This window comes from Lutra lutra, chromosome 10, assembly GCF_902655055.1.
Source record: "Lutra lutra chromosome 10, mLutLut1.2, whole genome shotgun sequence".
Classification (NCBI taxonomy): Eukaryota; Metazoa; Chordata; class Mammalia; order Carnivora; family Mustelidae; genus Lutra; species Lutra lutra.
In genome coordinates this window covers 55,129,781-55,151,411 of record NC_062287.1, presented here as the reverse complement: position 1 = coordinate 55,151,411, position 21,631 = coordinate 55,129,781, and the positions used below count along the sequence as shown (strand labels likewise).

At 54.9% G+C, this 21,631-nt stretch overlaps 1 protein-coding gene across 1 annotated transcript in view; it reads right to left on the bottom strand.

Annotated features, from left to right (window-relative positions):
* ARRB1 (arrestin beta 1) overlaps window positions 1-20,404 on the bottom strand; it is a 69,720-nt gene extending 49,316 nt beyond the window's left edge. Inside the window, exon 1 of the mRNA XM_047691562.1 lies at window positions 20,127-20,404. Within this exon, the coding sequence (XP_047547518.1) occupies window positions 20,127-20,146 (20 nt within the window). The 5' untranslated portion in view covers window positions 20,147-20,404. The remainder of the gene's footprint in view (window positions 1-20,126) is intronic.
* Between the last annotated feature and the right edge of the window lie 1,227 nt (window positions 20,405-21,631).

The following is a 21,631-nucleotide window of genomic DNA, read 5'->3' as shown; positions in this document are numbered from 1 at the left end:
ACATGTCAGGCCCACCCCAAGCATGGGCTCAGGTTTGGAGATTAAAAGACACTGACAGCCCCAGAGCACAGCGGGACCTCTCCCAGGATAAGCAGGGAAACCAAGGCCCAGGGACTTACTAACGTTCCAGAAAGCCCAAGGCACCAGCCCCCAAGACCAAGGTGTTTTCAAAAGCCAAGAAAGAGAACTGCCAGGTCCTAAAGGAGATAGTGCCTGCTCAGGAAGCTCCGAGAACTGGGAGGTGATGCACGATTTTCATTAACAGCTGGAGCTACAGGCTCGGGGGTGGGGTACAGCGGGGCCTGACTCTGCATCCAGATATGAGGGCACCCCTGAGAACAGGACCCGGGCCCCCCCTTCCTGCCCCCACCTCCCTGCCCTCCCAGCCCTGCCCTCAGGGCACAGCCCGGGCCTGGTGCTCAGTAAGTGAGCAAATAAATGAAAATGCGAATGAGAGACAGTAACAGCAGCTAACATTCATGTGGTACCCACTTTGTGCCAAGCACCGTTCTCAGCATTTCGCAAATATTAATGCATTTAATCCTCAGGAACATTTTATAATTTCCATAATAAAAGATTATGAGTCCCATAATAAAAATTTCATTACTCCCATCTCACAGCTGAGAAAACAGAAACAGAAGGGTTAAATAACCTGCCCAAGGCCACAGAGCTCTGAATCCCCTCAGTCTTATTCTAGAACCCTTGGTCCTACCAGTCTGCCAAACTGCCTTCCACTTGACACCTGCACGCTTCACGGCTGTTCAGTCTCACCCCACCTTCCTCCAGGAGCCTCCCCCCAACATCCGTGTCCCACCTCCATCATCCTTTCCTCCCGGATGTGTCTTTTTTTTTTTTTTTTTGGCCATTAAAAAAAAAAATAATGTATTGAGGTGAAATTCACATAACATAAAACTTAGCATTTCAAAGTGAACAATTAGTGGCATTTAGTACATTCAAGATGTGCAAACAACAACAACAACAACAACAACAAAACAAAAAACCTACCTCCTCCATTTCCAAAACATTTCCAAGGCTCCACAGTGAAATACCTCACCCATAGGAAGTCTCTTCTCCCCATTCTCCCCTTCCCCCAGCCTCTGGCAGCTACAGATGGATCTATTGTAGACATTTCATATAAATGGAATCGTACAATGTGTGACCTGGGCGACTGGCTTCCTTCACTTAGAGCAATGTTTTCAAGGCTCGTCCCTGTCACAGCAGGCACCGCTGTGTCATCCCTTGTTATGACTCAATACTCCTCCATGGTTTGGACTGACCACAATCGGTTTAGACATCCATCCACTGATGCACATTTGGACCATCTGTTTCCACTTTCAGCTGCCTTTTGATCCTCACCATGACCCTGTGAGTAAGGACTATTATCCTGTCTCCTTTCTGGAAGCAACACCGATATTCATCTGTGGTCGAGTGGTGACTCGGAGTGGAGCCCCCTGCCTGCCACCCTCGTCTGCCACCAGCCATTCACTCACCCTGCAAGTCACACCTTCTCTGGACATCAGTTACCACAAGCCAGGCTCTGGGCCAGGTGCTGACAACACAGAGTGGAGGGCTCAGGTGAGGCCCCAGGGTGCCCCAGGGCCTGAAGCTGCAGAGATGCGCTCCTGCCCACCCCCAGAGGTTCCAGAATCCAGGCACACATCCCAGAATGAGTACAGGGGCAGGAGGACCCTGCTCCTTTTCCTCCGTAAGCCTTGGCTTTCCTTTCAGCATAGAGGGAAGATGGCCCCAGCAGGAGGCTCTAGAGAGTTACACAGAAAGACTGCAAGTGGAGCAGGAATGCTGAGTGGAAAGGGCCTCCAGAAAACAGGACTCACAGCCACGGAGTGCAGAGGGGGCATGGGATCAGGACAGCCACGAGAGTTTCCCCTACGATCGGTCATTTCACCCCTAAGACATAAATGCACAAGATAAAGCCCTTTGTTGGGAATGTCCACTAAGCCTTCCTGCTGTGTAACTTTGGGCTAAACCTTCTCTGAACCTTCTCTTTGCCCAAAAGTAGGGGCCTGGGACTCTAGAATTCTAGATTCTAGGTTGAGAGGAGTAAGCTGCCTTCAGAGGGCCCTTCCTTTTGGTATTTTTTGTTTTGGTTTGGTTTGGTGTTTGGGTTTTTGATAATGAGGGGGAGAAAAAGAGAGAGGTGGCGGGCGGTGGAGGTGGGGAGAAAGAATCTTAAGCAGGCCCCATGACACCACGGACCCAGACGTGGGGCTCAATCTCACGACCCTGAGATCATGACCTGAGCCCAAATCAAGAGGGAGATGCCTAACTGACTGAGCCATCCAGGGACCCTTCCGGTGCTTTTTTTTGTTTTTTTTGTTTGTTTGTTTGGTTTTTTTTGAAGATTACTCCCCTTCAGGCCACCTCTCTGTGTAAGACAGTGGGGCTCTGAGCTCTAGAGACCCACAAAAGCCACCTCCTTCCTGTCCTCCAAGAAACTGCCTCTGCCACATGTTTGACTGTTAATGGGACCATCCTGAGGGAGTTTCTGGAACTCAGTGTGGAGTTGGTCAGTCTCAATCGTCACTAACAGTCAGCACCGCCTCCTCAGGCTCCCCTCACGGGGGCCGGACAAACATGTGGCGAATGAACAAGAGAACCAACAAGCAATCCCTCGGTGATTTCCCATCTTCTAGCCTCTCTTTCCCAGTCTATTTTTCCACAGTGCTACCACTTGAACCTTCACCTCCTGCCCCTCCTGCAGGTTCTGTGGCTTTAAGCAGGCTGCTTAATTTAGCTGAGCCTCGATTTCCCCATCTGCACACAGGGACTCTCCTTGTGGGGCAGCGAGGGAGATGAAAAGAGAAAGCAGAGGCCCAGCACCTCAAGGGCTAAGGAGTCCTCCAGGAAAAGCAATTGAAGGAAAGCTGTTTCTCTTTGGCACCCCACCCCATCCTACGCCTCTCAGCCTGATCCTCTGATCTCCCTCTGTTCCAGAGCCTGGAGGAAAGAGCCTAGCCCCTGGGCTGGCCCCTGGCTGGATGTAAATGTTTATGCCAAGCCCAGCCTCCCAGGGACAAGTTATTTGCTCTGCTAGTAATTAATTGCAGTAAAGCCTGCCTGGGTAATAAACTCAGCCGGGGAAACATAAACAGTTTGCACTGAGCTCCAAATCCATTGTGAGTCCAGCAGAGAGGGTCTGCAGGAATGGAATGGTCCCCCTGCCAGATGACAAAGACCCCTGGAGATCATGCAAAAACAGCAGCTGACATTATGGGGTGCTTACCTTGTTCTTAGGCACAGTTGGGCCCTTGGACATCTGATACCACTATTTTCCCTGTTTTAAAGAGGAGGAAGCTGAAGCCGAACAAGGCAGGGTGACTTGCCACAGCTGGAAAGTGGCTGGGACACAAAGTCTGACTTCAGAAAGGTGGGGGGAGAGAGGGGAGGAAGGCAGCCATTCATTCACCAAAAATGTATGGGTACCCCCTGTGCCAGGTACTGGGACCAGAAGAAAAGAAAAGAAAGTCGCTGGTACAGAAGGTGACAGCAAATTACTACTGACAGTCATTGGCCATTCAAGTTACTACTGACAGGCAGGGCACAGACCACCCATTAGGCCTCTGGCAGGAGCGCACAGTAGGTGTTCAGTAAGTGAGTTTCTGGCTTAAACTTCCTGCACTTTTCTTTGACCCAGTGCAGCTTCTTGCCAACTAGTTCAGGGTGTCTGAAAGATACTGTGCCAGGGCTGGGGGTGTAGTGACGAATGAATAAAACATAACCTGTGCCCTCGGGGATCCCAGTCCAACCAAGGGTATACGCATAAGGATAATGGAGTAGAATGCAAGACAGTTGGATGAGGGTCATGGGGGAGGAGTGAGGGATAATCAGTATTTACTGATCACCTACTGTGTGCCAGTGCTAAGCCCTACACCATCTCATTTCGGCCTTACTACAACCCAGGCAGTGGGGAGAGAATATTATCACCCCCATTTTAAAGATAGGAAAACAGAGGTTCAGAAAGATTAGGTAACTGTTTCAAGGTCAGAGACATAAGCAATAGTGGCTGGATTTGAAAGGTAGCCTCACACCAAAGTTTCTATTCCTTCCTCCTAGTCCCCACCTCACTGCCGTTCCCTCCCCTCCCTGAAGGGGGCGCAGAAGTTGTGAGGGACGGGACCGCCGTCATTAAGCTACCTTCCCCTTTCCCCAGCTCAGCGCCGGGGTGCACGACGTGGGAAGCAGCGCACCCTGCCGGCCTGGTTTCCCTTCTAAGCAGGAAAGGTCTGGCTTGCCTGCTTGGGCTGCTTCACTCAAACAAAACAGGTCAGGCTGGTGACCTCTCACCCCCAGCAGCAGGAAAGTTCGATCCAGATTTCCACTCTGCCCTCCCCCACCAAAGGGCCACTCAGTTTACAATGGCCCCTTCCCAGGAAACTGTACTCCACAGCTAATAAATCCTTTTCCCCCTCTTAGCTCATCTGACCACCGGCACCCCACCCCAGCTGTCTGAATCCCGGCACCAGGCCCAGCACAGTATAGGTGAATCTGACAGAGACCCCAATGGAAGGGGTGCCCCCACCCCATTCCCCCAAGCCTCCAAATCTCCCTACCCCACCCCTTCCCCATCTCTATCCAGGTTTCACTCATTTACTGAGCTCCCGTGACAAGCCGGGGGCTGTCCCAGGCGGTTTCACCTGTGGCACATTATTTAGACCTTTCCAGGCCTTTTCACGTAGGGATGATGTCCACGTTACAGATGAATAAGACTGAGGGCCGAAGGACTTCTCCAGTCTCTCCTTTACACAGCCAGGGAGTTTGGCAGCTGGGTCTGGCCCGGAAGTGGCTCACCCAGATGGCTTTTGGGTCCTGCCTCAGCAGGGAGGGCCGTAACTGATGACCAGGTCCGCATGTGTGGGGTGAGACCTCCCCGAGCACACGCAGGGACATGGCGCCAACATCCTGGCACAAAGGACCACCTGGCCCGAGCAGGGGCGGATCGAGGCTTGAATGAGTTCATAGAGTTTGGAAGCCCTCTTTAAAAAAAGAAAAAAGAGAAAAGAAGAGTACAAAAATATCTTCTTTTTGCACCTTTCACAGAACCTCTGAGTCCGTGGACACAGCGCTAGGTCTCGGAAGGGGCCCCGGAGCACAGAGGGTCTGAAGCTGAAGCCGCGCCAGCCTCACGGTGAGTCCGCCCCTGGGCTGGAGGAAGGGCCCAGAGGCGATCTGAACACCACCCGCCTTCACAAAGGCCCTGCCTCCAGCCCAACCGACAGAGGAGGCTCCGGAGGACATTCCTTCTTCTGGTCACGCATCCTGCAGCGACTAAACTCTCCCTGCCACAGGACCAAGTCTGGGTGGCTGTCTGTCTCCCTCTCGCCACGGTTTCAGAAGCAGCAGAGCTCGTCTGAGCGCAGGACCGGCCCACGGAGTGTGCGTGCTCCCGTGGACAGCAGCGCTGGACTTCTCTGTGATCCTGGAGCACGCCTCCAGGAGGGTCCTCCATGCCTGGGTGGGAAGGGTCGCCCCCACCTGTGCCTGGACCCCTGGGCCAGCAGAAACAGCCCTACCAAGAACCCCAGCCCCAAATATTTGAAGGCTATGACACTGTTTACCCACTGTTCCCACATCCCGCATCCCATCTGGTCTACACATCGGCCCCGGAAGGTAGGCAGAGCTGATTGTATTGTCCCCATTTACAGAAAGGAACAACAGAGGACACGCGTTGTATGCCTTCTCTGGGCAAGACATGCCAAGGGACCTTTGCAGGTGACATCTCACAGACACCCTGGCAGGAAGGGCTGGATCCTCAGGGAACAGGTGGGGAACTGAGGCCTTGCTAGGTCTTTGGGCCAGGACCAGGGGATGGGGCTAGAGCCCTACTGTCCCATGTCCCAGCCTGGACCTCGGCCTAGTCTCTTCACAGTCTGGAGTACACAGCTCCTGAGGAACATCGCGTGTCCTGAGGAACACCGTGTGTCCCATGAGGAACAAGAGGCCTCCAGCTTCTGAGGCAGAGGAGCAGCCAGTAGCTTATTACAGGCCTTCCTAGAAAAAGGGGATCAGACAACGAGTGCATATGCTTTGGAAGCCTGAAGCTTGCTTAAAAGCAATAGCCTCGCAGACTCAGGGCCTGTACCTTTCCCCATGCTGCCAAGCAGCAGAAGGTCCCGAGCCCACCTCCCACCTGCTCCGCCACCCAGACCCTTCACGAGACCACCTCTCCCCCGACAAGCCAGCTGCCCCATGCTTGCTTTTGCTTGCCCAAGTCCCAGCTCTGTCCTTGCCTTATGATTTACCCACTCATATGTCCGTTCTACAAACCCTTACAGAGAATGTAGTGTAGGGTGACCACCTGTCCACAGTCACCCAAGACAAAGGAGTGTCCCGAGATGGACCAAGACAGTCCCAGGAAAACTGGGATGATTGAGCACGCCGCTGTACTGTGTGCCTGGCCCTGTGCTGGTCAAGGAGGACATGCCGGATTCGGCTTCCAGCTGGAGAGTGGCTCTCACTCAGTGAGGAACTACCATCAAAGGCGCCTGCTGGGCACCTCACACATATGATCCACTGTAGTCTCAGGAGGAGGGTATTATCATCTCCATGGTATACACAGGAAACTAAAGCTCAGAGAAGTGACTTGACCGGCCCAGAGGCACAGAGCTATCAGTGACATGCCAACACTTGAACTCAGATCCCCTGAGACAGATAAAGGGGAGGTTCCAACATGAACATTAGGAAGGCAGAAAAATATAAAGATATGTTTTATCTGATCAGTTTTGTAGCCCCCGGTATTTGGCGTGTGCTAGAGGTTCAGAAATGTATGTGAAAGGGAGGCAGGGAGGGGAGGGAGGAGGGAGGGAAGGAGGGGGGCAGGAGGCAGGGAGGGGAGGGAGGAGGGAGGGAAGGAGGGGGGCAGGAGGCAGGGAGGGGAGGGAGGAGGGAGGGAAGGAGGGGGGCAGGAGGCAGGGAGGGGAGGGAAGAGGGAGAAGGGAGAAGAAGATAAAGGAGACTGGGAAAGGAGGGAGGAAGGAAGGGAAGGGGAGGGATTACTGGGAGGGAGGGGGGGAGGAGGGGATGGAAAGGAGGGAGGGCAGGGAAGGAAGGGAGGGAGGCACGTGCCTGATTTAATCACCTCCAGACTCAGAGATCCCAACCCCCAACTCACAATACTGACATTTCCCTTTCCACAGCCGGTGTCAGCTGTTTTCTTAAAGCGCTAGGGCCAGGAAGGAAGTGAGAAGAGGGAAAGAGTGCCTCTCCTTTGGGTCAGCAGCTCAGGGCTCGCTTCCTCCAGGGAATCTTCCCTGACTCACACCTCCACCCAGTTCTGGCCCCTACGTATATGAGTACAACAGCCATGGGTGTCAGAAGTGTGTAGTTTGCACACTCGCCCATGGGTGTGTGGGGCTTGTACTCTTGCTTCAGTTCACTTCTGCAAACCTAGACCTCACGAGGCTAGGCCAGCCCTATCAGGAGCTGGGGGGCCAAGAGGTACCAGACACAGGTCTGCCCACAAGCACAGGAAACTGATGTGTCAGCAGCCAGCTTTGACGGAACACGCCATCCCACCCGCAAGACTTGAAGGTGCAAGGGAACACACAGGAGGACACTGACGGCCTTGGCGCAGGGCGCCCAGTCAAGGGAAGGTGTCACACCTGAGGTGCTCAGTACAACAGATCAACTATACCACACAGAGGTGAAGTTCAACCTTCAAATAGAAGGGAGCTGTGCCCAGTCAGAAAAAGAAGGCGTTCCAGACAGAGAGGCCGGCTTGAACAAAGGCACAGTGCGGAGAAAATATGAAGACTGTAGAGGAATATCCAAAAAAATCAGCGCAGCTGGGGTGTGGGCCGGGTGGTGGGGAGAGCTGGGAAAGGAGCACGGGAAAGAAGTTTGGCACAGACGGTGGAGGGCCTCCAATGCCCCCTGGAGAATGTGGACTGTCCTACAGGAAATGGGGAGCAACTGGCCAGTTTCTAAGACAGAGGAGAAAAATGGAGTCAGGTGTGAATTTCAGAATAAGAGGACGGTGTGGGGGGCATCTAGACTGAGCAGCGGGACCAGGACGGAGCCAGAAGATTCTGGTAACAGTCCAGGCCAGAAGCAGCGCTTAGCTTGAGCCAGCCGTGGGAGAATGGGGAGAAGAAAAGCACTTTGGTGATAAGGACATGTATATATCACCATGAGGCTGGGTGCCCCAAAGGTTAGGATCAGGAGCTTGGCACATCCCTGCCCCCAAACACTCCAACAGAAGCTGAGGCTGGAGGAAGCCAAGTTGCTGTGTGCGTGGCCTGGAACAGGACTCGATCTGGGACTGGGTCATGGTTCTTTGGTTGAAAGTTCTACTTACCAAAAAAACTTTTACCTTTTTTTTTTTTTTAAGCAAAATTGACTATAAAAAAGTGAACATCAGAGCTGATCAGATTGTCTCAAGTCTGTGCACTGAGACCTTGCTCCTAAAGTCAGCCCTCTAAATGAGAAATGAATACGAGCATATTAACCATTCCATTATCCCATGTGATCATCTTTGTCATTTTTAGGATATTAAAAAAAAAAAATCTCTTGCAAAGAAAAAGTTCTCCTTACTGAGTTTTAAAAATGCTTCCTGGTTTCTTCCACTGCCCTGGGGCTATAAAGTGCCATAATAAAATCATCCTGCTAATGTGCTGGGCACTTTCATTAGCACAGATACAACAGAGAAAGAACGGAAGCTTTATGCCCAGAGGCTGAAAAACCCCGGGAAGCTACCAGGGATACTGGAGATCCTGCTAGAAGGAAGGTGAGAACCCCAACCCATTGCTTGTCTGGGCCACCCAGCCCCTGGCCTCCAGAGACGGACCTCAAAGCCACGTGTCCCCCACCTCCACTGCCACCCCACAGCTCCAAAGCTTAGCACTGTTTCTCAAAAGACATTGTTTCCTATTTCATGTCCATCACTCATCTAGAAGTTATCAGACCTTCTGCAGGTCTCCTCCACTGGGGGAAAGTCTTTGCTCTGACGGTCCTCCACCAGAAGAGAACAGGACAGACCCCCCCCCCCAAAAACTGCCTCATTTCCGACGGTGGGTTTGCAGGACCTGGTGTCTCCTCCTATATCGGTCCCATTTCTTCCGTCCAGGCCCCAACATTCACTGTGAGGCCATGAGGCAGAACCTTGAATTTCACCCTAGATTTTGTGCCCCCCAACACTTTGCAGCCCCACCTGGGTGGCTCAGTAGGTTAAACGTCTACTTTCCGCTCAGATCATGATGTCAGGGTCCTGGGATCAAGCCCAGCCTCATTGGGCTCCCTGCTCAAGGGGGAGCCTTCTGTCCCTCTCCCTCTGTGCCACCCCCCATGCACCCTCTGTCTCTTTCTCAAATGAATAATATCTTTAAAAAAAATTTTTTTTTTGTTTAAAAACAATCTGCAGCCTCCGCCTACCCCTAATTAACAGCAGCTGAGGGGACTGACACTGTGCCTGGTACAGACTCACCAGCCAAAGCCTGCTCCAGGGTCCCCCACTTCTGAGGAGCTGCCTCTGACCCTGAGCCACTCGGCGGGCTTTGCCCCCCCACCCTGTATAAACGAATCCACCTTACCCCCTTCTTCTATTGTGTTGTGATGATCTATTTCCTCTCCCCCAAAAGACAGGAGCAGCCCCAACATGAGACTTGCATGTTTCCTCCTCTTCGTGCTTCAGATGCCCAGCCCCGAAGTGTTCATCCACAGGTCCCTTCTTGGGAGGACCGGGGTGGCGGAAGAGAAAGGGATAAGCCAACCCTGTAAACGCCCAGCCCGGAGAAACCCCCATGGTGTTCTCTATCATGGAGGTCCCCGCCACCCCAGCCCCGGAGGGCTAGGCCTCTGAGAAGGGGTCTCAGGTGGGGGACAGGAGCAGAGCTGCTCCACAAGTCAGCCAGGCAGCGTGGAGACACGAGTTGAGTGGAGGTCTGGGCCTGGCACCCAGCGAGTACTTGAGAAATGTTTGTGGAACCTAGTGGAACAAACTGAAAAATGCTGGCTATTTGTTCCTCTGGCTGCAAAGAGGCCAGGTCCCCGCTGGGGTACTTCGTGGGCAAATTATCTCAGGACACAGCCTGTTTCCTCTAATGAGGGCTTCTCCCCCTTGCAGCTCTACTCCCAGGAGTGTGGGAGGGGGGCAGTGCCCAGAGCCAACCTCAGCGGCCCTACAGCTCTCCCCCGGAAATGGTGTGGGCGGCACATACCACCAGCCCAAGGCAGGGGGCTGCTCACATTGACATCTCAGTCCCAGAAATCCCCAGCGAAGCAGCTCCGTCCTCCTGCTGGGCCCCTCTGAGGAGGAAGAGAAGAAGGAACCAGGGAGTTGGGCTGAGTTATGTAACCAGCTTCCTTGGAGTCAGAGGCCCTGGCATGTCACAGCCCAGCACTGCAGGGAGAGGCTGGGGGAGGGCGAGGCGGCTTGCTTCCCTCCCTTGCTGCCTCTCCTCCAGACCTCAGCAGACCTCGGAGGCTGGCGCTGCTCTCCAAGACTCTCAGCTCCAAGCAGGCACCCCCCTGCTAGGGGTAGGAACCAGGAAGGGCTGTTGTCATCGGAGTGTGTGAAACAGTGGCCTGCTGGCTTCCCGGGCAGAAAACCTGGCTCTAGTCCCCACCGCAGCACCTGGGGGCATGGGCTACGGGAGAGAAGCCTGGGGCCCTCCACAGTGTCCAGCCCTGCCCCGGCTTCTGGTCCCCAGATTCTCCCCACTGCCCCCTAGACAATCTGTCATGGGTGAGGGGCCATAGGGCTGGGGGCTCAGGCTGCCCCGCAGCACCCAGCTCTGCCCCTCCCTGGCCTCTGGGCAATCTCACTTCCCTTTCCTGCCTCCAGCTGAACTTCTTCTCTAGCCTGGTGCAGCCCCCAGCCCCGCATATTCATCTGTGTGCACAGCACCAGACAGGGCGGGAGGGAGGGGATGCAGGAGACAGGGAAACAGAGAGAAGAGCTGAGACCCACTCCTGGTCTTGAATGACAGCGAGGGCTTCAGCAAATCCTTACCCTCTGGGCCACAGCAACCATATGTGCTAGGTGATGTTATCACGCCTACTGCACAAACGAGAAAACTGACGCCCAGAGAGCCGTCCCCTGAAGTCATGGAGCTGGTGTGCAATATGCTGGACAGCAGAACTGCCCAAGTCTGCGGGACTCTACCATCCCTGTTCCAGACTTCGTGGCTCTAGCTTTGGGGAGCCCCATACATCCGGGGGTGCTACTATTGGGAGACACCACACGGCCCTCACTGGTCCCCACTGAGGAGGCTAGTTTGGGAGCCAGAGGATGGCCATGAAGACAGGGACAGAGCACAACAGAGACCGAGGGCTTGCCCGCTGCCTGCCACCCAGACTCTTCCCTTCTGATTCAACTCGAGGCATTCCATATCAGGCGGGATCACACTCCCCCCACTGCCTGCCCCTTCCAGACACAGGGCTGCTGGCGGCCAAGCTATCCAGCACAGAGCACAGCCTGACAGCCTGCTGTCTCTGCCCTCTCCCCGTCCAGCTGTAGAACTGAGAAGGAAAGAGTATTAAGGCCCTCCTAGGCCAAAGCCCTTTCTCCTTCCTTCTTGACGCACGGAGAAACTGAGGCCCAAAGAGGAAAAGCAGCTCATCCAGGGTATCAGAGGGATAGCAAAGAAGTGGGGTCCCTGTTTCCCAGGTCAGCACCCCTCTCCTTGACTTATCTCACTTGGCTGTTGTCCCCAGATAGCACTCTCGCTCATCTGTCTGTCTGTCTGCCTCTCTTCCAGCTCCCCCACCCTCTCTCCCCACCTCCTGCTTTCTTTTTCTAGCTCTGCCTGCAGGCCCCATGTCTGAAGCCTCCTTCATAGCCTCGCTCGCCTTCTCACACTCTTCTGAGCCCCACCACCCCCCACGTTCTTCCTTCCCTCCTCAGGGCCAATGAGCAATTCTTGGGTAGTTTAATTAGCTGATCATGACCACAACCTGCTGGATCCAGTGCCCAGAACGCTGTCCCCAGTAATTAGGTGGGTTCTGAGTACTTGCCCAGTGGGAAGCCAAGGGGGAGATCTCTCCAGCTGCATAAAGAGCTCCTTGATCACCGGTGGGTCATTGGAAGCCACGGTCCCCTCCTCAGGCCAGATCAAACCACACTGGGTGTACTGGGGCCAGATCCAGATATCCATTCTTTTTTTTTTTTTTTAATTTGTTTTTAATTTATTTGACAGACAGAGATCACAAGTAGGCAGAGAGGCAGGCAGAGAGAGAGGGGAGGAAGTAGGCTCCCTGCTGAGCAGAGAGCCCGATGTGGGGCTCGATCCCAGGACTCTGGGATCATGACTTGAGCCGAAGGCAGAGGCTTTAACCCACTGAGCCACCCAGGTGCCCCCAGATATCCATTCTAAAGACTCCACACTCACCTACGCCACAGTCCAGACCCAGGAAGGCTCAGGAAATGTCTGAGGATGGGGATGAGGAATGGAACCCACACTCTTGGGGCCAGCAAGGGATGGCTCCACGGCTGGGGCACTTACTTAGGGAGAAGGATTTGGACAAGCAGTAAGAAGTGAGGACGGCCCCTAAATGGGAGGAGCAGGAGACCCAAAAGCAAGAAGGCTGGAATGAGCCACCAAACCCCATGCTGGCTAGCTCTGGTTATGAGAAAACACATGCTCCTAGCCAAGTAAAGCCGCTCATCCAATGACCTCCGCCCTTTGGGTCTCTCACACACACACACACACACACACACACACACACACACACAATCACTTGTAGGTGTTTCAAAGCCGGCAAAGATATCCCATTGTTCTCACCAACCATACTGACCATCCCCCTCCCCCGCCAAGTAAATATTCTCCCAGTGAAACACCTACATTCAGCCTCATTCACTGAACAAATATTTACGTAGTTCAGTGCTCCATGCCAGGTCTGCACAGGTACAGGGACAAAAGACTCAGGACAGGTGTCATTGGTCTCACCCAGGGGACATTGCAACTATGTAAATAACCAGGACACATTAGGGGTGTGGGGGAGTGGATCAGTGCCAAGACTGACAGTGAGAGAGAGAGAGAGAGAGAGAGACAGAAAGAAAGCAAAAAACAAAACAAAACAAAACAAAAACCCCACAAGGTACTTGGTAAGCAGGGTGATCAGCGAGGGCTTCCTGAAGGAGGAGGCCATATATGATGCAGGCCTTGAAGGACAGACAGGAAGGGCACTGTGTTGGGTCAGGTCACCACCTGGGTACTAAGGGCCAATGATGAAACAGGCTTGTGCCAAGAACTTTGAGGCCTCAGGAGTGAATCAGAGAGGGTTACTCTGTGTGGGAGCTCACAGCCTGCTGAGGGAGCTGACCTCAAGTAAATACCGCCCTTTGGCCAGGGACTTGTCCCTGAGCTTTACCTATTTCAACTCAGTTACTCCTCGAGGCAACCTACTCTACAGGCACAGTTGCTGCCCCATTTCGCGGATGAGAGTGCTACAGCAGAGGAAGGGTTAAATAATAGAAGTCTCAGAGCTGGTAAGTGGCAGAGCAGGCATATGAAACCAGGAAATCTGGTTCTTCCTAAAGCCTACCCACTATACTAATCAGTCTATGCTAATCAGATCAGAGTGGGCTGAGGGCACAAGCCACAGTCACCCAGGCTCAGCTCCCCTGCAATCTCGGTCCCACTGGTCTGTGACAGAGGCCTGAACTTTGCCCTATCCCCCACTTTTGGCACCCTCTGGAAGAAAGGTCACCCCCACGCCCACTAGCAGAACACAGGAAAGGGGATAACTCAAGGAGAGTTACCTCCTTGCACAGCATGGAGGATTTGACTTCCACAGGGACACCAAGACCCAGAGAGGGTGAATGTGGTGCCTGGATCACACAGCAATGATTAAGCTTTAGAGCATACCTCTGGGACCCTCCAGTGATGATACATCTCAGCTATCCGCTCCCCACCCTCCGCCCCGCCCCTGCCCTTAGTCAAAACACACCCATGCCCACTAATGGCATGGGAGAAGGCAGGAGGATAGAGCCGCAAAAGAACCAGGAGGACCAGCTGTGGGGCCAGAGGCCCACAACCACTATGGGAGAGCCCTTCGGCTTCACCCAGGCCCATACCCATTCCGTTTCTGGACCTGTGGGTGCCTGCCGTGCTGCCACTGAACGCTCAGACCTTGAGCGAGGAGTAAGTCTCCAGCCAGCCTGACATTAGCCAGAGTGTCCCTCTTGTTCCAGGCTCTTTGGACCAATAGATGGATTCCTCTCCAAGTACAAGGGGCCCCACGGATTCAGCTGTGGTCCCAGCCAGGCCCAGCCCTGTCCTCGGCAGAGGGAAAACCACTCAGTGGCTGCGGTGACTTCAGCCATACAGAACTCCAGGACCTGTCTGGTCCAGTCCCTGAAGCCCAGCCTCATCTGGCACCAGGTCTCCTGGGAAGGAACAGGCAGTTCCTCTCAAGTGGACTAAAGATGGGGCCCGTCCCAGGAAGGAGGAGGCGTCTCCAGAGAGATGACCCTGCCAGGGCCCCTTGGGGAGGGAGGGCTGGGCTGGGACAACAGACGCCTTTGTTCCCCTCTCAAAAGCAGCCACCCTGTCCTGCCCCACCCCCAATGTTGGTTGGACACCCCCCTATTAGGACTCCAGCCACTCCTGGGGCAGGACCCATCCTGCACACAGAAGACAGGGAGCCTGAAACCATCCCAGATAATACCTACTCATAGCGAGACATACCCCACCCTCAGCAGCCTTCAGTCTGATGGGGCAGACAGACCTTCCTCTTTCGGATGCCTGTCTGATGGGGGGAGAAACCGGCTTCACTCTGAGGAACCCCATTCTGATAGGGATGGGACCTCCCTCTCCTTCAAGACTTCACAATCTGATGGAGGAAACGGACTCCCCGCTCTCCACCCACCAAACCTAGTCTAATGTGGGAAACATGGCTTTCATCCTTAGAATTCCCTAATGGGAAGGACCTAATATTAGCCCTTAGGATGCCCCTGGGCTGACAGCAGAGTCAAGAGGGGAGGAAGGATTCAGTGCACTCAACTACCCTTCCCAGGCACCTCCAATGAATCAGACCCAGAGGTGGATAACGGACCAGCAAACAGAAAACAGAAATAGCCCCCAAACCACAAGAAGCTCACCAACTGGGAAATAAAAACACCTGGGGTATGGATAAATGTGTGAGAAACTGCCAGGAAATTCACCCACTCAGTACCCAAGGCCTACTTCCCAGGGTGGCCTCGTCCCTCAGCAGCCACACTCCTGGGCCTGCAGCCGCTGTCCACAATTTCTGTATAGATGACTTGGCCTTCCCCTTGCCCCAGAACCCAGCTCAGAAGGCACTTCCTTATGAAAGGCTTCCCAAGACCCCCAGCCACAATCAGAGGCCCCTCTTTCAGGAGACACCCTCTCCTATGACCAGCTCGCATTTCTACAGTGTCCCTCCCACCCCTAGCTGAGCCTGACCCCCCAGGTTCCCACACCCCCAGTCCCCACCACCTGAGCCCAGGGCCTCACACCCTTCCTCCATGAAACCCACCTCAGCTCCAAGCACGGGGAAAAGCAGGTCCTCCCCTCTCCGCTATGACCCAGCTTTGCCCTCACCACCCCATCAAAAGCCCTCTCACCCAGTCACCAGCCGCTGTCTTCTGGCCAACTCCCAGGTGCGTAGCCCAAGCTGGTCCCCTCTTCCCCCTCAGGCACCTGGGCTCTCCAAGGCCCCAGCTGCCCCTAACTCTCCTCTCTGCACACACCATAACTCTTCCCTACGCCACAGTACCCACGCTCCCCGAGGCAACTGCCACTTCCAAACCCAGGACTTTCCAATCCCCACCTCCCTCCACCATCCCTACCCCTAGGATCCTGACCCATTTATGCAGACAGAAGTCTCCCTACATCTTCCTCAACTTCCAGTCTGGCTCCCTGCCAAGCTGCCCGCTCCCTGCCGGCCTCAGACAGACAGATGGCCAGAATGGTCACTCTGGAAGCAGTGGAGGGTGGCCTGGCTGAAGCCAGGAGGCCACTTGGGTGGTGTCGACTCTCTGTTCTTTTTCCATTGTCACAGCTCCGAGGTGTGACAAGCCCCCTGAACCCATGCCAACGGAAAACTTCACCCTCAGGCAAGGATGCCCAAACTTGGAAGGGAAAGCTGTGGCCAAGTCTGAAGCCCAGAAGCCAGCCTAGACTGGGGACCAGAGATGGTAAGTCAGGTTCAACACTGCCACTCCCAGCAACCCCAGATGCATCCTTGGACAAAGCCACAAGACTTCCCCATATTCCACCCAAGATAAGTCACAGAGGGCTTGACTGCCAAGAGAGAGATGACAGCCAAGGTTCGAAGAGCTAGTGATGACATGTGTCTATCACACCCACCTTCCTGCCCTTCCAACAAAGAAAACTTCATAACCATCTGTAGGAACAAGAATTCCATTCCATCCCATTGCCTCTCGGGAAGTCCCTTCTGTTATCTCACTCTGATCGTTAGTGTTGGCAGCTGAATTAGGAAGAACAGCAAGAACCAGAAGGGATGCACAGCCCGAGAGAAAGTGGACTAGCCAGGGAGGTGGGGGAGGCTGTGTGGGCCATTCAGCCCTCTCCCTCCGGGTAGAAGCGCGGTGCGGCAGAGGGCTTTGCGAACACACAGGTTGGCTTCTTGGCTGAATGGTAGCGGACAAATTACTTAATCTCTCTTAGTCTGTTTCTTCAGCTGTAAAAGGGAATAACAATCCCTCCATTAACAGGATCACTGGGAGAACCAAATGAGATCATGCATGTAAGTTCCCTGACACATACCAGACACCGAGCAGTCAGACTAATGGACACCATCTCCTCATTCATATTTCTCAGTTGCGTCCTCTCCCCAAGCCTAGCTTGGATCCTGCTTTCTCCCAGGCTCCTCCTTGGCCTCCTCACCCATTCTCCCTGCTTCTGCCCTCCGCGCCCCCCCTGCCACTGCCAAAGGCATCCCTCTACAAGGGAAATCTGCTCTCGTCCCTCCTCTCACACTCCCCCTGAACCACCACAGACTCTCTCCTTAGTCACGTTCCAGGCTGTTGCTGACTAGCCTGCGTTTCTCTCTTGAGGCTCACCCATCATCACCAGCCCCACCCACAGGCCGCACACACGGGGTGCTTCGAGCCTCCCAGACCTTTTCACATTCTGCGCCCTCCTCCAGGAATGCCATCCTCAGGGCTGCCGCCTTGGCCTCCTCGTCTTTCCAGATGAAGCTCAGGGGCTCCAGAACCACCTCTGTCCCAGGAAAGTGTCCCTCACCATGTCCCCCACTGGGACTGGGGTGGGGACTCCTCCCTAGGCCTTCCATGGCACCTGTCACCCTGCAGTGTAGTCACCTGCTCAGCTCTAAATCCTTCGGTGACAGAGTGGGGCCCTTCCTCTCAGAAGCCCCAGCCCCATCCGTCAACATTTGCTGAATGGGTGTACGATTGCTCCCAGAGCACCTTGCTAGAACAGTCATCATAACACCTGCCCCGTAATTAATCCCATCCAGACATTTGTCTCCCCGGCCTTCCTGGACCCCAAGACTTCCTAGAGGACAGTGACAGTTTCTGACTAATTCTCACTATCACTTTCACATGGGGCTGAGTCCAAGTGCAGAGACGAATGCCATGACTCCTGAACCTTACAGTATGAGGTATTTGCAGTTTCCTCTTCCAGGTCAGAGAAAGAAACCCATGGCCTCTGAAATGAGGCACGGTACAGCCCATTATTGATTTCGCCCTTCTCTTCCAAATTCCTTAGGAAACCTGGCCTCCTGGGGCTATGGGGGGGGGGGGGGAAGCAGGGCCACCATCCATCAAATGGACTTTAGCCAAGCCTGGGCTCCAGGCTTCGGGCAGCACCTCTTCCCCTGCTCAGCAAATTCAATAAACACAACAGAGACTTGAAATGCTTAAGTACTGACAGCTCCAATTTACAGACAGGAAAACTAAGGTCCAGAAGGATAAGGACAAATGTCCAAGGCCCTGTGAGTTAGAGGCAAGTGGGGGGGGGGGGGGTCATGGGAAAGATCTTGACCCCAAAGACAGGGCCTCCAACAGGTACTGGGCTGCTCACAAGGTCTCCATTCTGCTGGCACTCTATGCCAGCATGGGGAGCAATGACCCACCTCTTCAAGTCAGAGAGGCAAACCAAGGCCCAAGAGGGGCTGAGTCACCCTGATGGCGGAGCAGCACAGGAAGAATAAATGAGAAGGGCAAGGGCTCCTAATGCTCATAGGGAGAAAAGTCTCATCTCAATGGTCAGGAGGATCTTGGCTTTGGGGGACATTGGCCATAGCAGAAGAGAGAGCCGCACATCCTAGTGAGGACAAAGACATGGTCGCAGGGCCGGCCAGCCAGCTGCAATGAGGACTAGTCATCAAGGTGAATGCAGAAGCTCCAGGATCTTCTGCAACCTCACCTCCGAGCCCGGGGCCTCCACACACAGAGCAGGGCACCCTCAGGGCCCATGAAGGGTTTAGCACTGCCCAAGGGCAAGCCCCAGAGAAATGGACTAAGCGGGGTCCAGCCTCTGCCCGGCTTCTGATGTCCCCTGACCTTAAGAAAATCAGGTAACCTCTAACACTCTGGTTCCTCTTCTGGAAAGCAGAAGAGGAAAATTAGCCTCCTTGAAGATATCAGGAGAATGGTTGGGAAGCAGTTTCTAAATTATCTTCAAGCCTCAGTTTCTTCTTCTGAGAAATGGAAAATAGTCTCTAGAGGATCTCTCTAACGCTGTTGAGGAAGAGTGTCAGACAGCAGGCTGTGTGAAATTGCTTTGTCGTGGTCACGAAACGTAATGACCACTGGGGTCATGTCTTCCTAGTCTAGCTGCTCCTTTGGGGAAGGAATAGGTCTTACATGACTTTGATCCCCATGCCATGCCTAGTACACAGCAGGCACGCAATAAATAATTATTGGCAGCAGGAAGAGAGGGAGTGTGAAGAGAGGGAAGAGAGGAGAGAGAAGTGGGGCACAAGGATAGAAGAAGGTAAAGAAAAAAAAATGAAAATGAAGGGCTTGTAGAAGTGGTAGGGGGAGGAGAGAGGGAAGAGGGAAGAAGGAGCAGGCAGAAGGAAGGAGTACAACCGGGGTGACAAACCAGAGTGCCTGATCTGGGCTTGTCTTGTCTAGAGAGGTTATCCCCAGGGGCTGCCCTGCCCCAGCTTCTCCCACTATTTTGTACCAGTTTTCCATCTCAGAGGCAAAGCATCTCCCTTTCTGAGCCGAAGCTCCTAAGAAGATAGGAACCCCTCTCCCCACACCAGCTTCAGACAGATGGTGGCCAGCCACCCCAGGCCTCTGGAGGTCAGAGGGAGGGAAACAGAGTGGATGGGATGCATTTTTCTCAGGCTCTGGGGGGGCCTGCCACCCTTTGTGATGTATGTCTTTCCACTTCGTGCCATGTAGGGACTGGAGTGTGTCAGCGGCCCCAGGGTCCGCTAGCTTGTGACCATGGGGCACCAGAGTGTGTGGGCTTTAGTCTGTCTGTGGGGGGCCAGTGCTGGTGGGGTCTCACAAACATGGTGTTGGGGAGATAGGTGTCAGCATGAGTGTATGAGGGTACATCCCAGAGTGTTTGTTACAGTGAGTGCAAGTGACAGTGTCTGTGTGTATCTGTGTAGGCCACCATGAGTGTGCCAGCATGAAGGTGTGGTAGAACTGATGTGTGTTAGAGTGTGACATGTGTATGACAACATGACTGTCAGCAAGAATGTGTTCATGAGTGTGTACCAGTGAGTGTGTGACGGTGTGTCATTGTACGCGATAAGCTTGTGGCAGTGAATGTCCGTGTGTATGCCAGCAGGAGTGTGCCCATAGATGAGTGTGCCCGTGTGTCTCCAGGAGCGTGTGTGCCATTGTGTGTTAACCTGCCCCCTTGCGTCTCTGCGTCTGCTGGCCGGTCGGTGCTGGGTGTCAGCAGCGAGAGTGTGTGTGTGTGTGTGTGTGTGTGTGTGTGTGTGTTTGGCGGCGGCGAGGAGCTGCGAGCCAGATGGGGCGTCCAGGTCCTCGCTCTAGGTACCCCCACCCAGGACCCCCCGGGTCTCCCCGGCCCTGCCAGCGACCGCACACAGGAGACCTCTGGCACAGGAGAGCTGCGTGCCGCGAAGCCAGGCGTCGGCGCTCCCGGGGTGACCGACTGGAACCCCCGCCCGAGCCCTCGCCCAGGTCGCCCCCACGGGCACCCGGCCGGGCCGCCGCCGACACTCACCGCGTCCCTTTGTCGCCCATGTCCGCCGCGGCCGCAGGAGGTCCGAGGCGACAGCGCCCAGGCTGGAAAATCCCCGGCCGGCAGGAGGAGCGCGGGCCAGCCGGCTCCCGGCTCCCTGCTCCGCCTCCTCCGCTCTCCCGGCCGCCGCCGCCGCCGCCGCCGCCGCCGCCGCCCCCGCCCCGGGCCCGCCCGCCGCGCCGCACAGCGCCCGCCCGGGCCGCGGCCAGGGGCGTGGAGCAGTGCGGGAGGGTGCGTGTGCCTGCGTGTGCGCGCCAGGGCAGGGCGGCGGGCGCGTCAGGGCCTCAAGGCCGGCATTTGGGGGTCCACACTGCCGTGCACCCCGCTGTGTGTCTGGTGTACGTGAGGGCGCACGCTGGGGTGTCTATACGTACGCGTGTGTGCACGCGAGTGTGCCGGTGCGTGTGCACGGCCGTGTGCTCCGGCCGAGTCGGGAGTGTGTTCGTGCAGTGGAACGGTATGCACGTCTTTGTGCAGTTGTGCGTGTGTGCAGGAGGGTTCCCCGGTGCTAGCGAGGCAGCCTTTTGTGTATGCGGGAGGGTGGAAGCCCAAGGTCGGCCCACCACAAGGCCTAGCTCCCTCCCAGCGGCGCCCCTGGTAGGGCGGGGTGGGGGCCTGTAGGAGACCCCGGGTGCCTGGCACCGCCTTAGCCCTATGCCTCACCCTCCCCCACCCCAACTCCCCGCCCTTCTGGAAAGATAACACCCAACAACCCTACAGGGAAAGGAAGAAGGGGCGGTGAGGGGCGGGGTTGGAGAAGGCAACCATCAACCCTGGGGAACTGATGGGGGGTGCGTGGGCCGGAGACCAGCAGGGGGCGGGTGGAGGTGGCTGCCTAGGAAGAGGAAGCAGTGAGCACAGGAGGTAAGGAAGAAGCTTAGAGCTGGTCTCCTGTGGCCTGGGAGTCTGAGCTGGTGGGGTAGCACCGTGGAAAGGCCCCTACCGAGCTTCATGGCTTTTTATGGGTGACAGTGGACACCAGCCCTCTCCAAAGGGCTCCAAACACACAAAGTGAGATACTTAATATGGCTTGCAGAATTGTTCACAGGTATTTGCTGGCCTCCCCGAGTGCCCGGCAGCGGGTAGGAGCCCAGTAGATGTTAGCCTATCCCTCTGCAAACATCTTGGCGTGCTGTAAAACCCTGGCTGGGACCCTGCTGCCCCTTCCTACTGTCCAGGTAGTGGAACAATATGAGGTCCTTCCCACCCCTTCACTGCTGGGATTTGACTAATTGGACCAGACAGATCCCTAATATTGGCATATTAATGGGAGGAAAGGAAGCTATCATTTACTCTTATGTGATTGTGGGTCTGTAAACATCTCCTGTAATTATGTTCAGAAGCAGTTACCTATGCTGGTTATATATAGCTGGGTAAGGATATCCCAATAAAATTACTGTAATTATATCCAGATAAGCAGGTGGTTAAGGAGGGGTGTGCTGATAGGCAGACAGGGTGGTCCAGGGTCTGGGCAATGTTGGGAATTA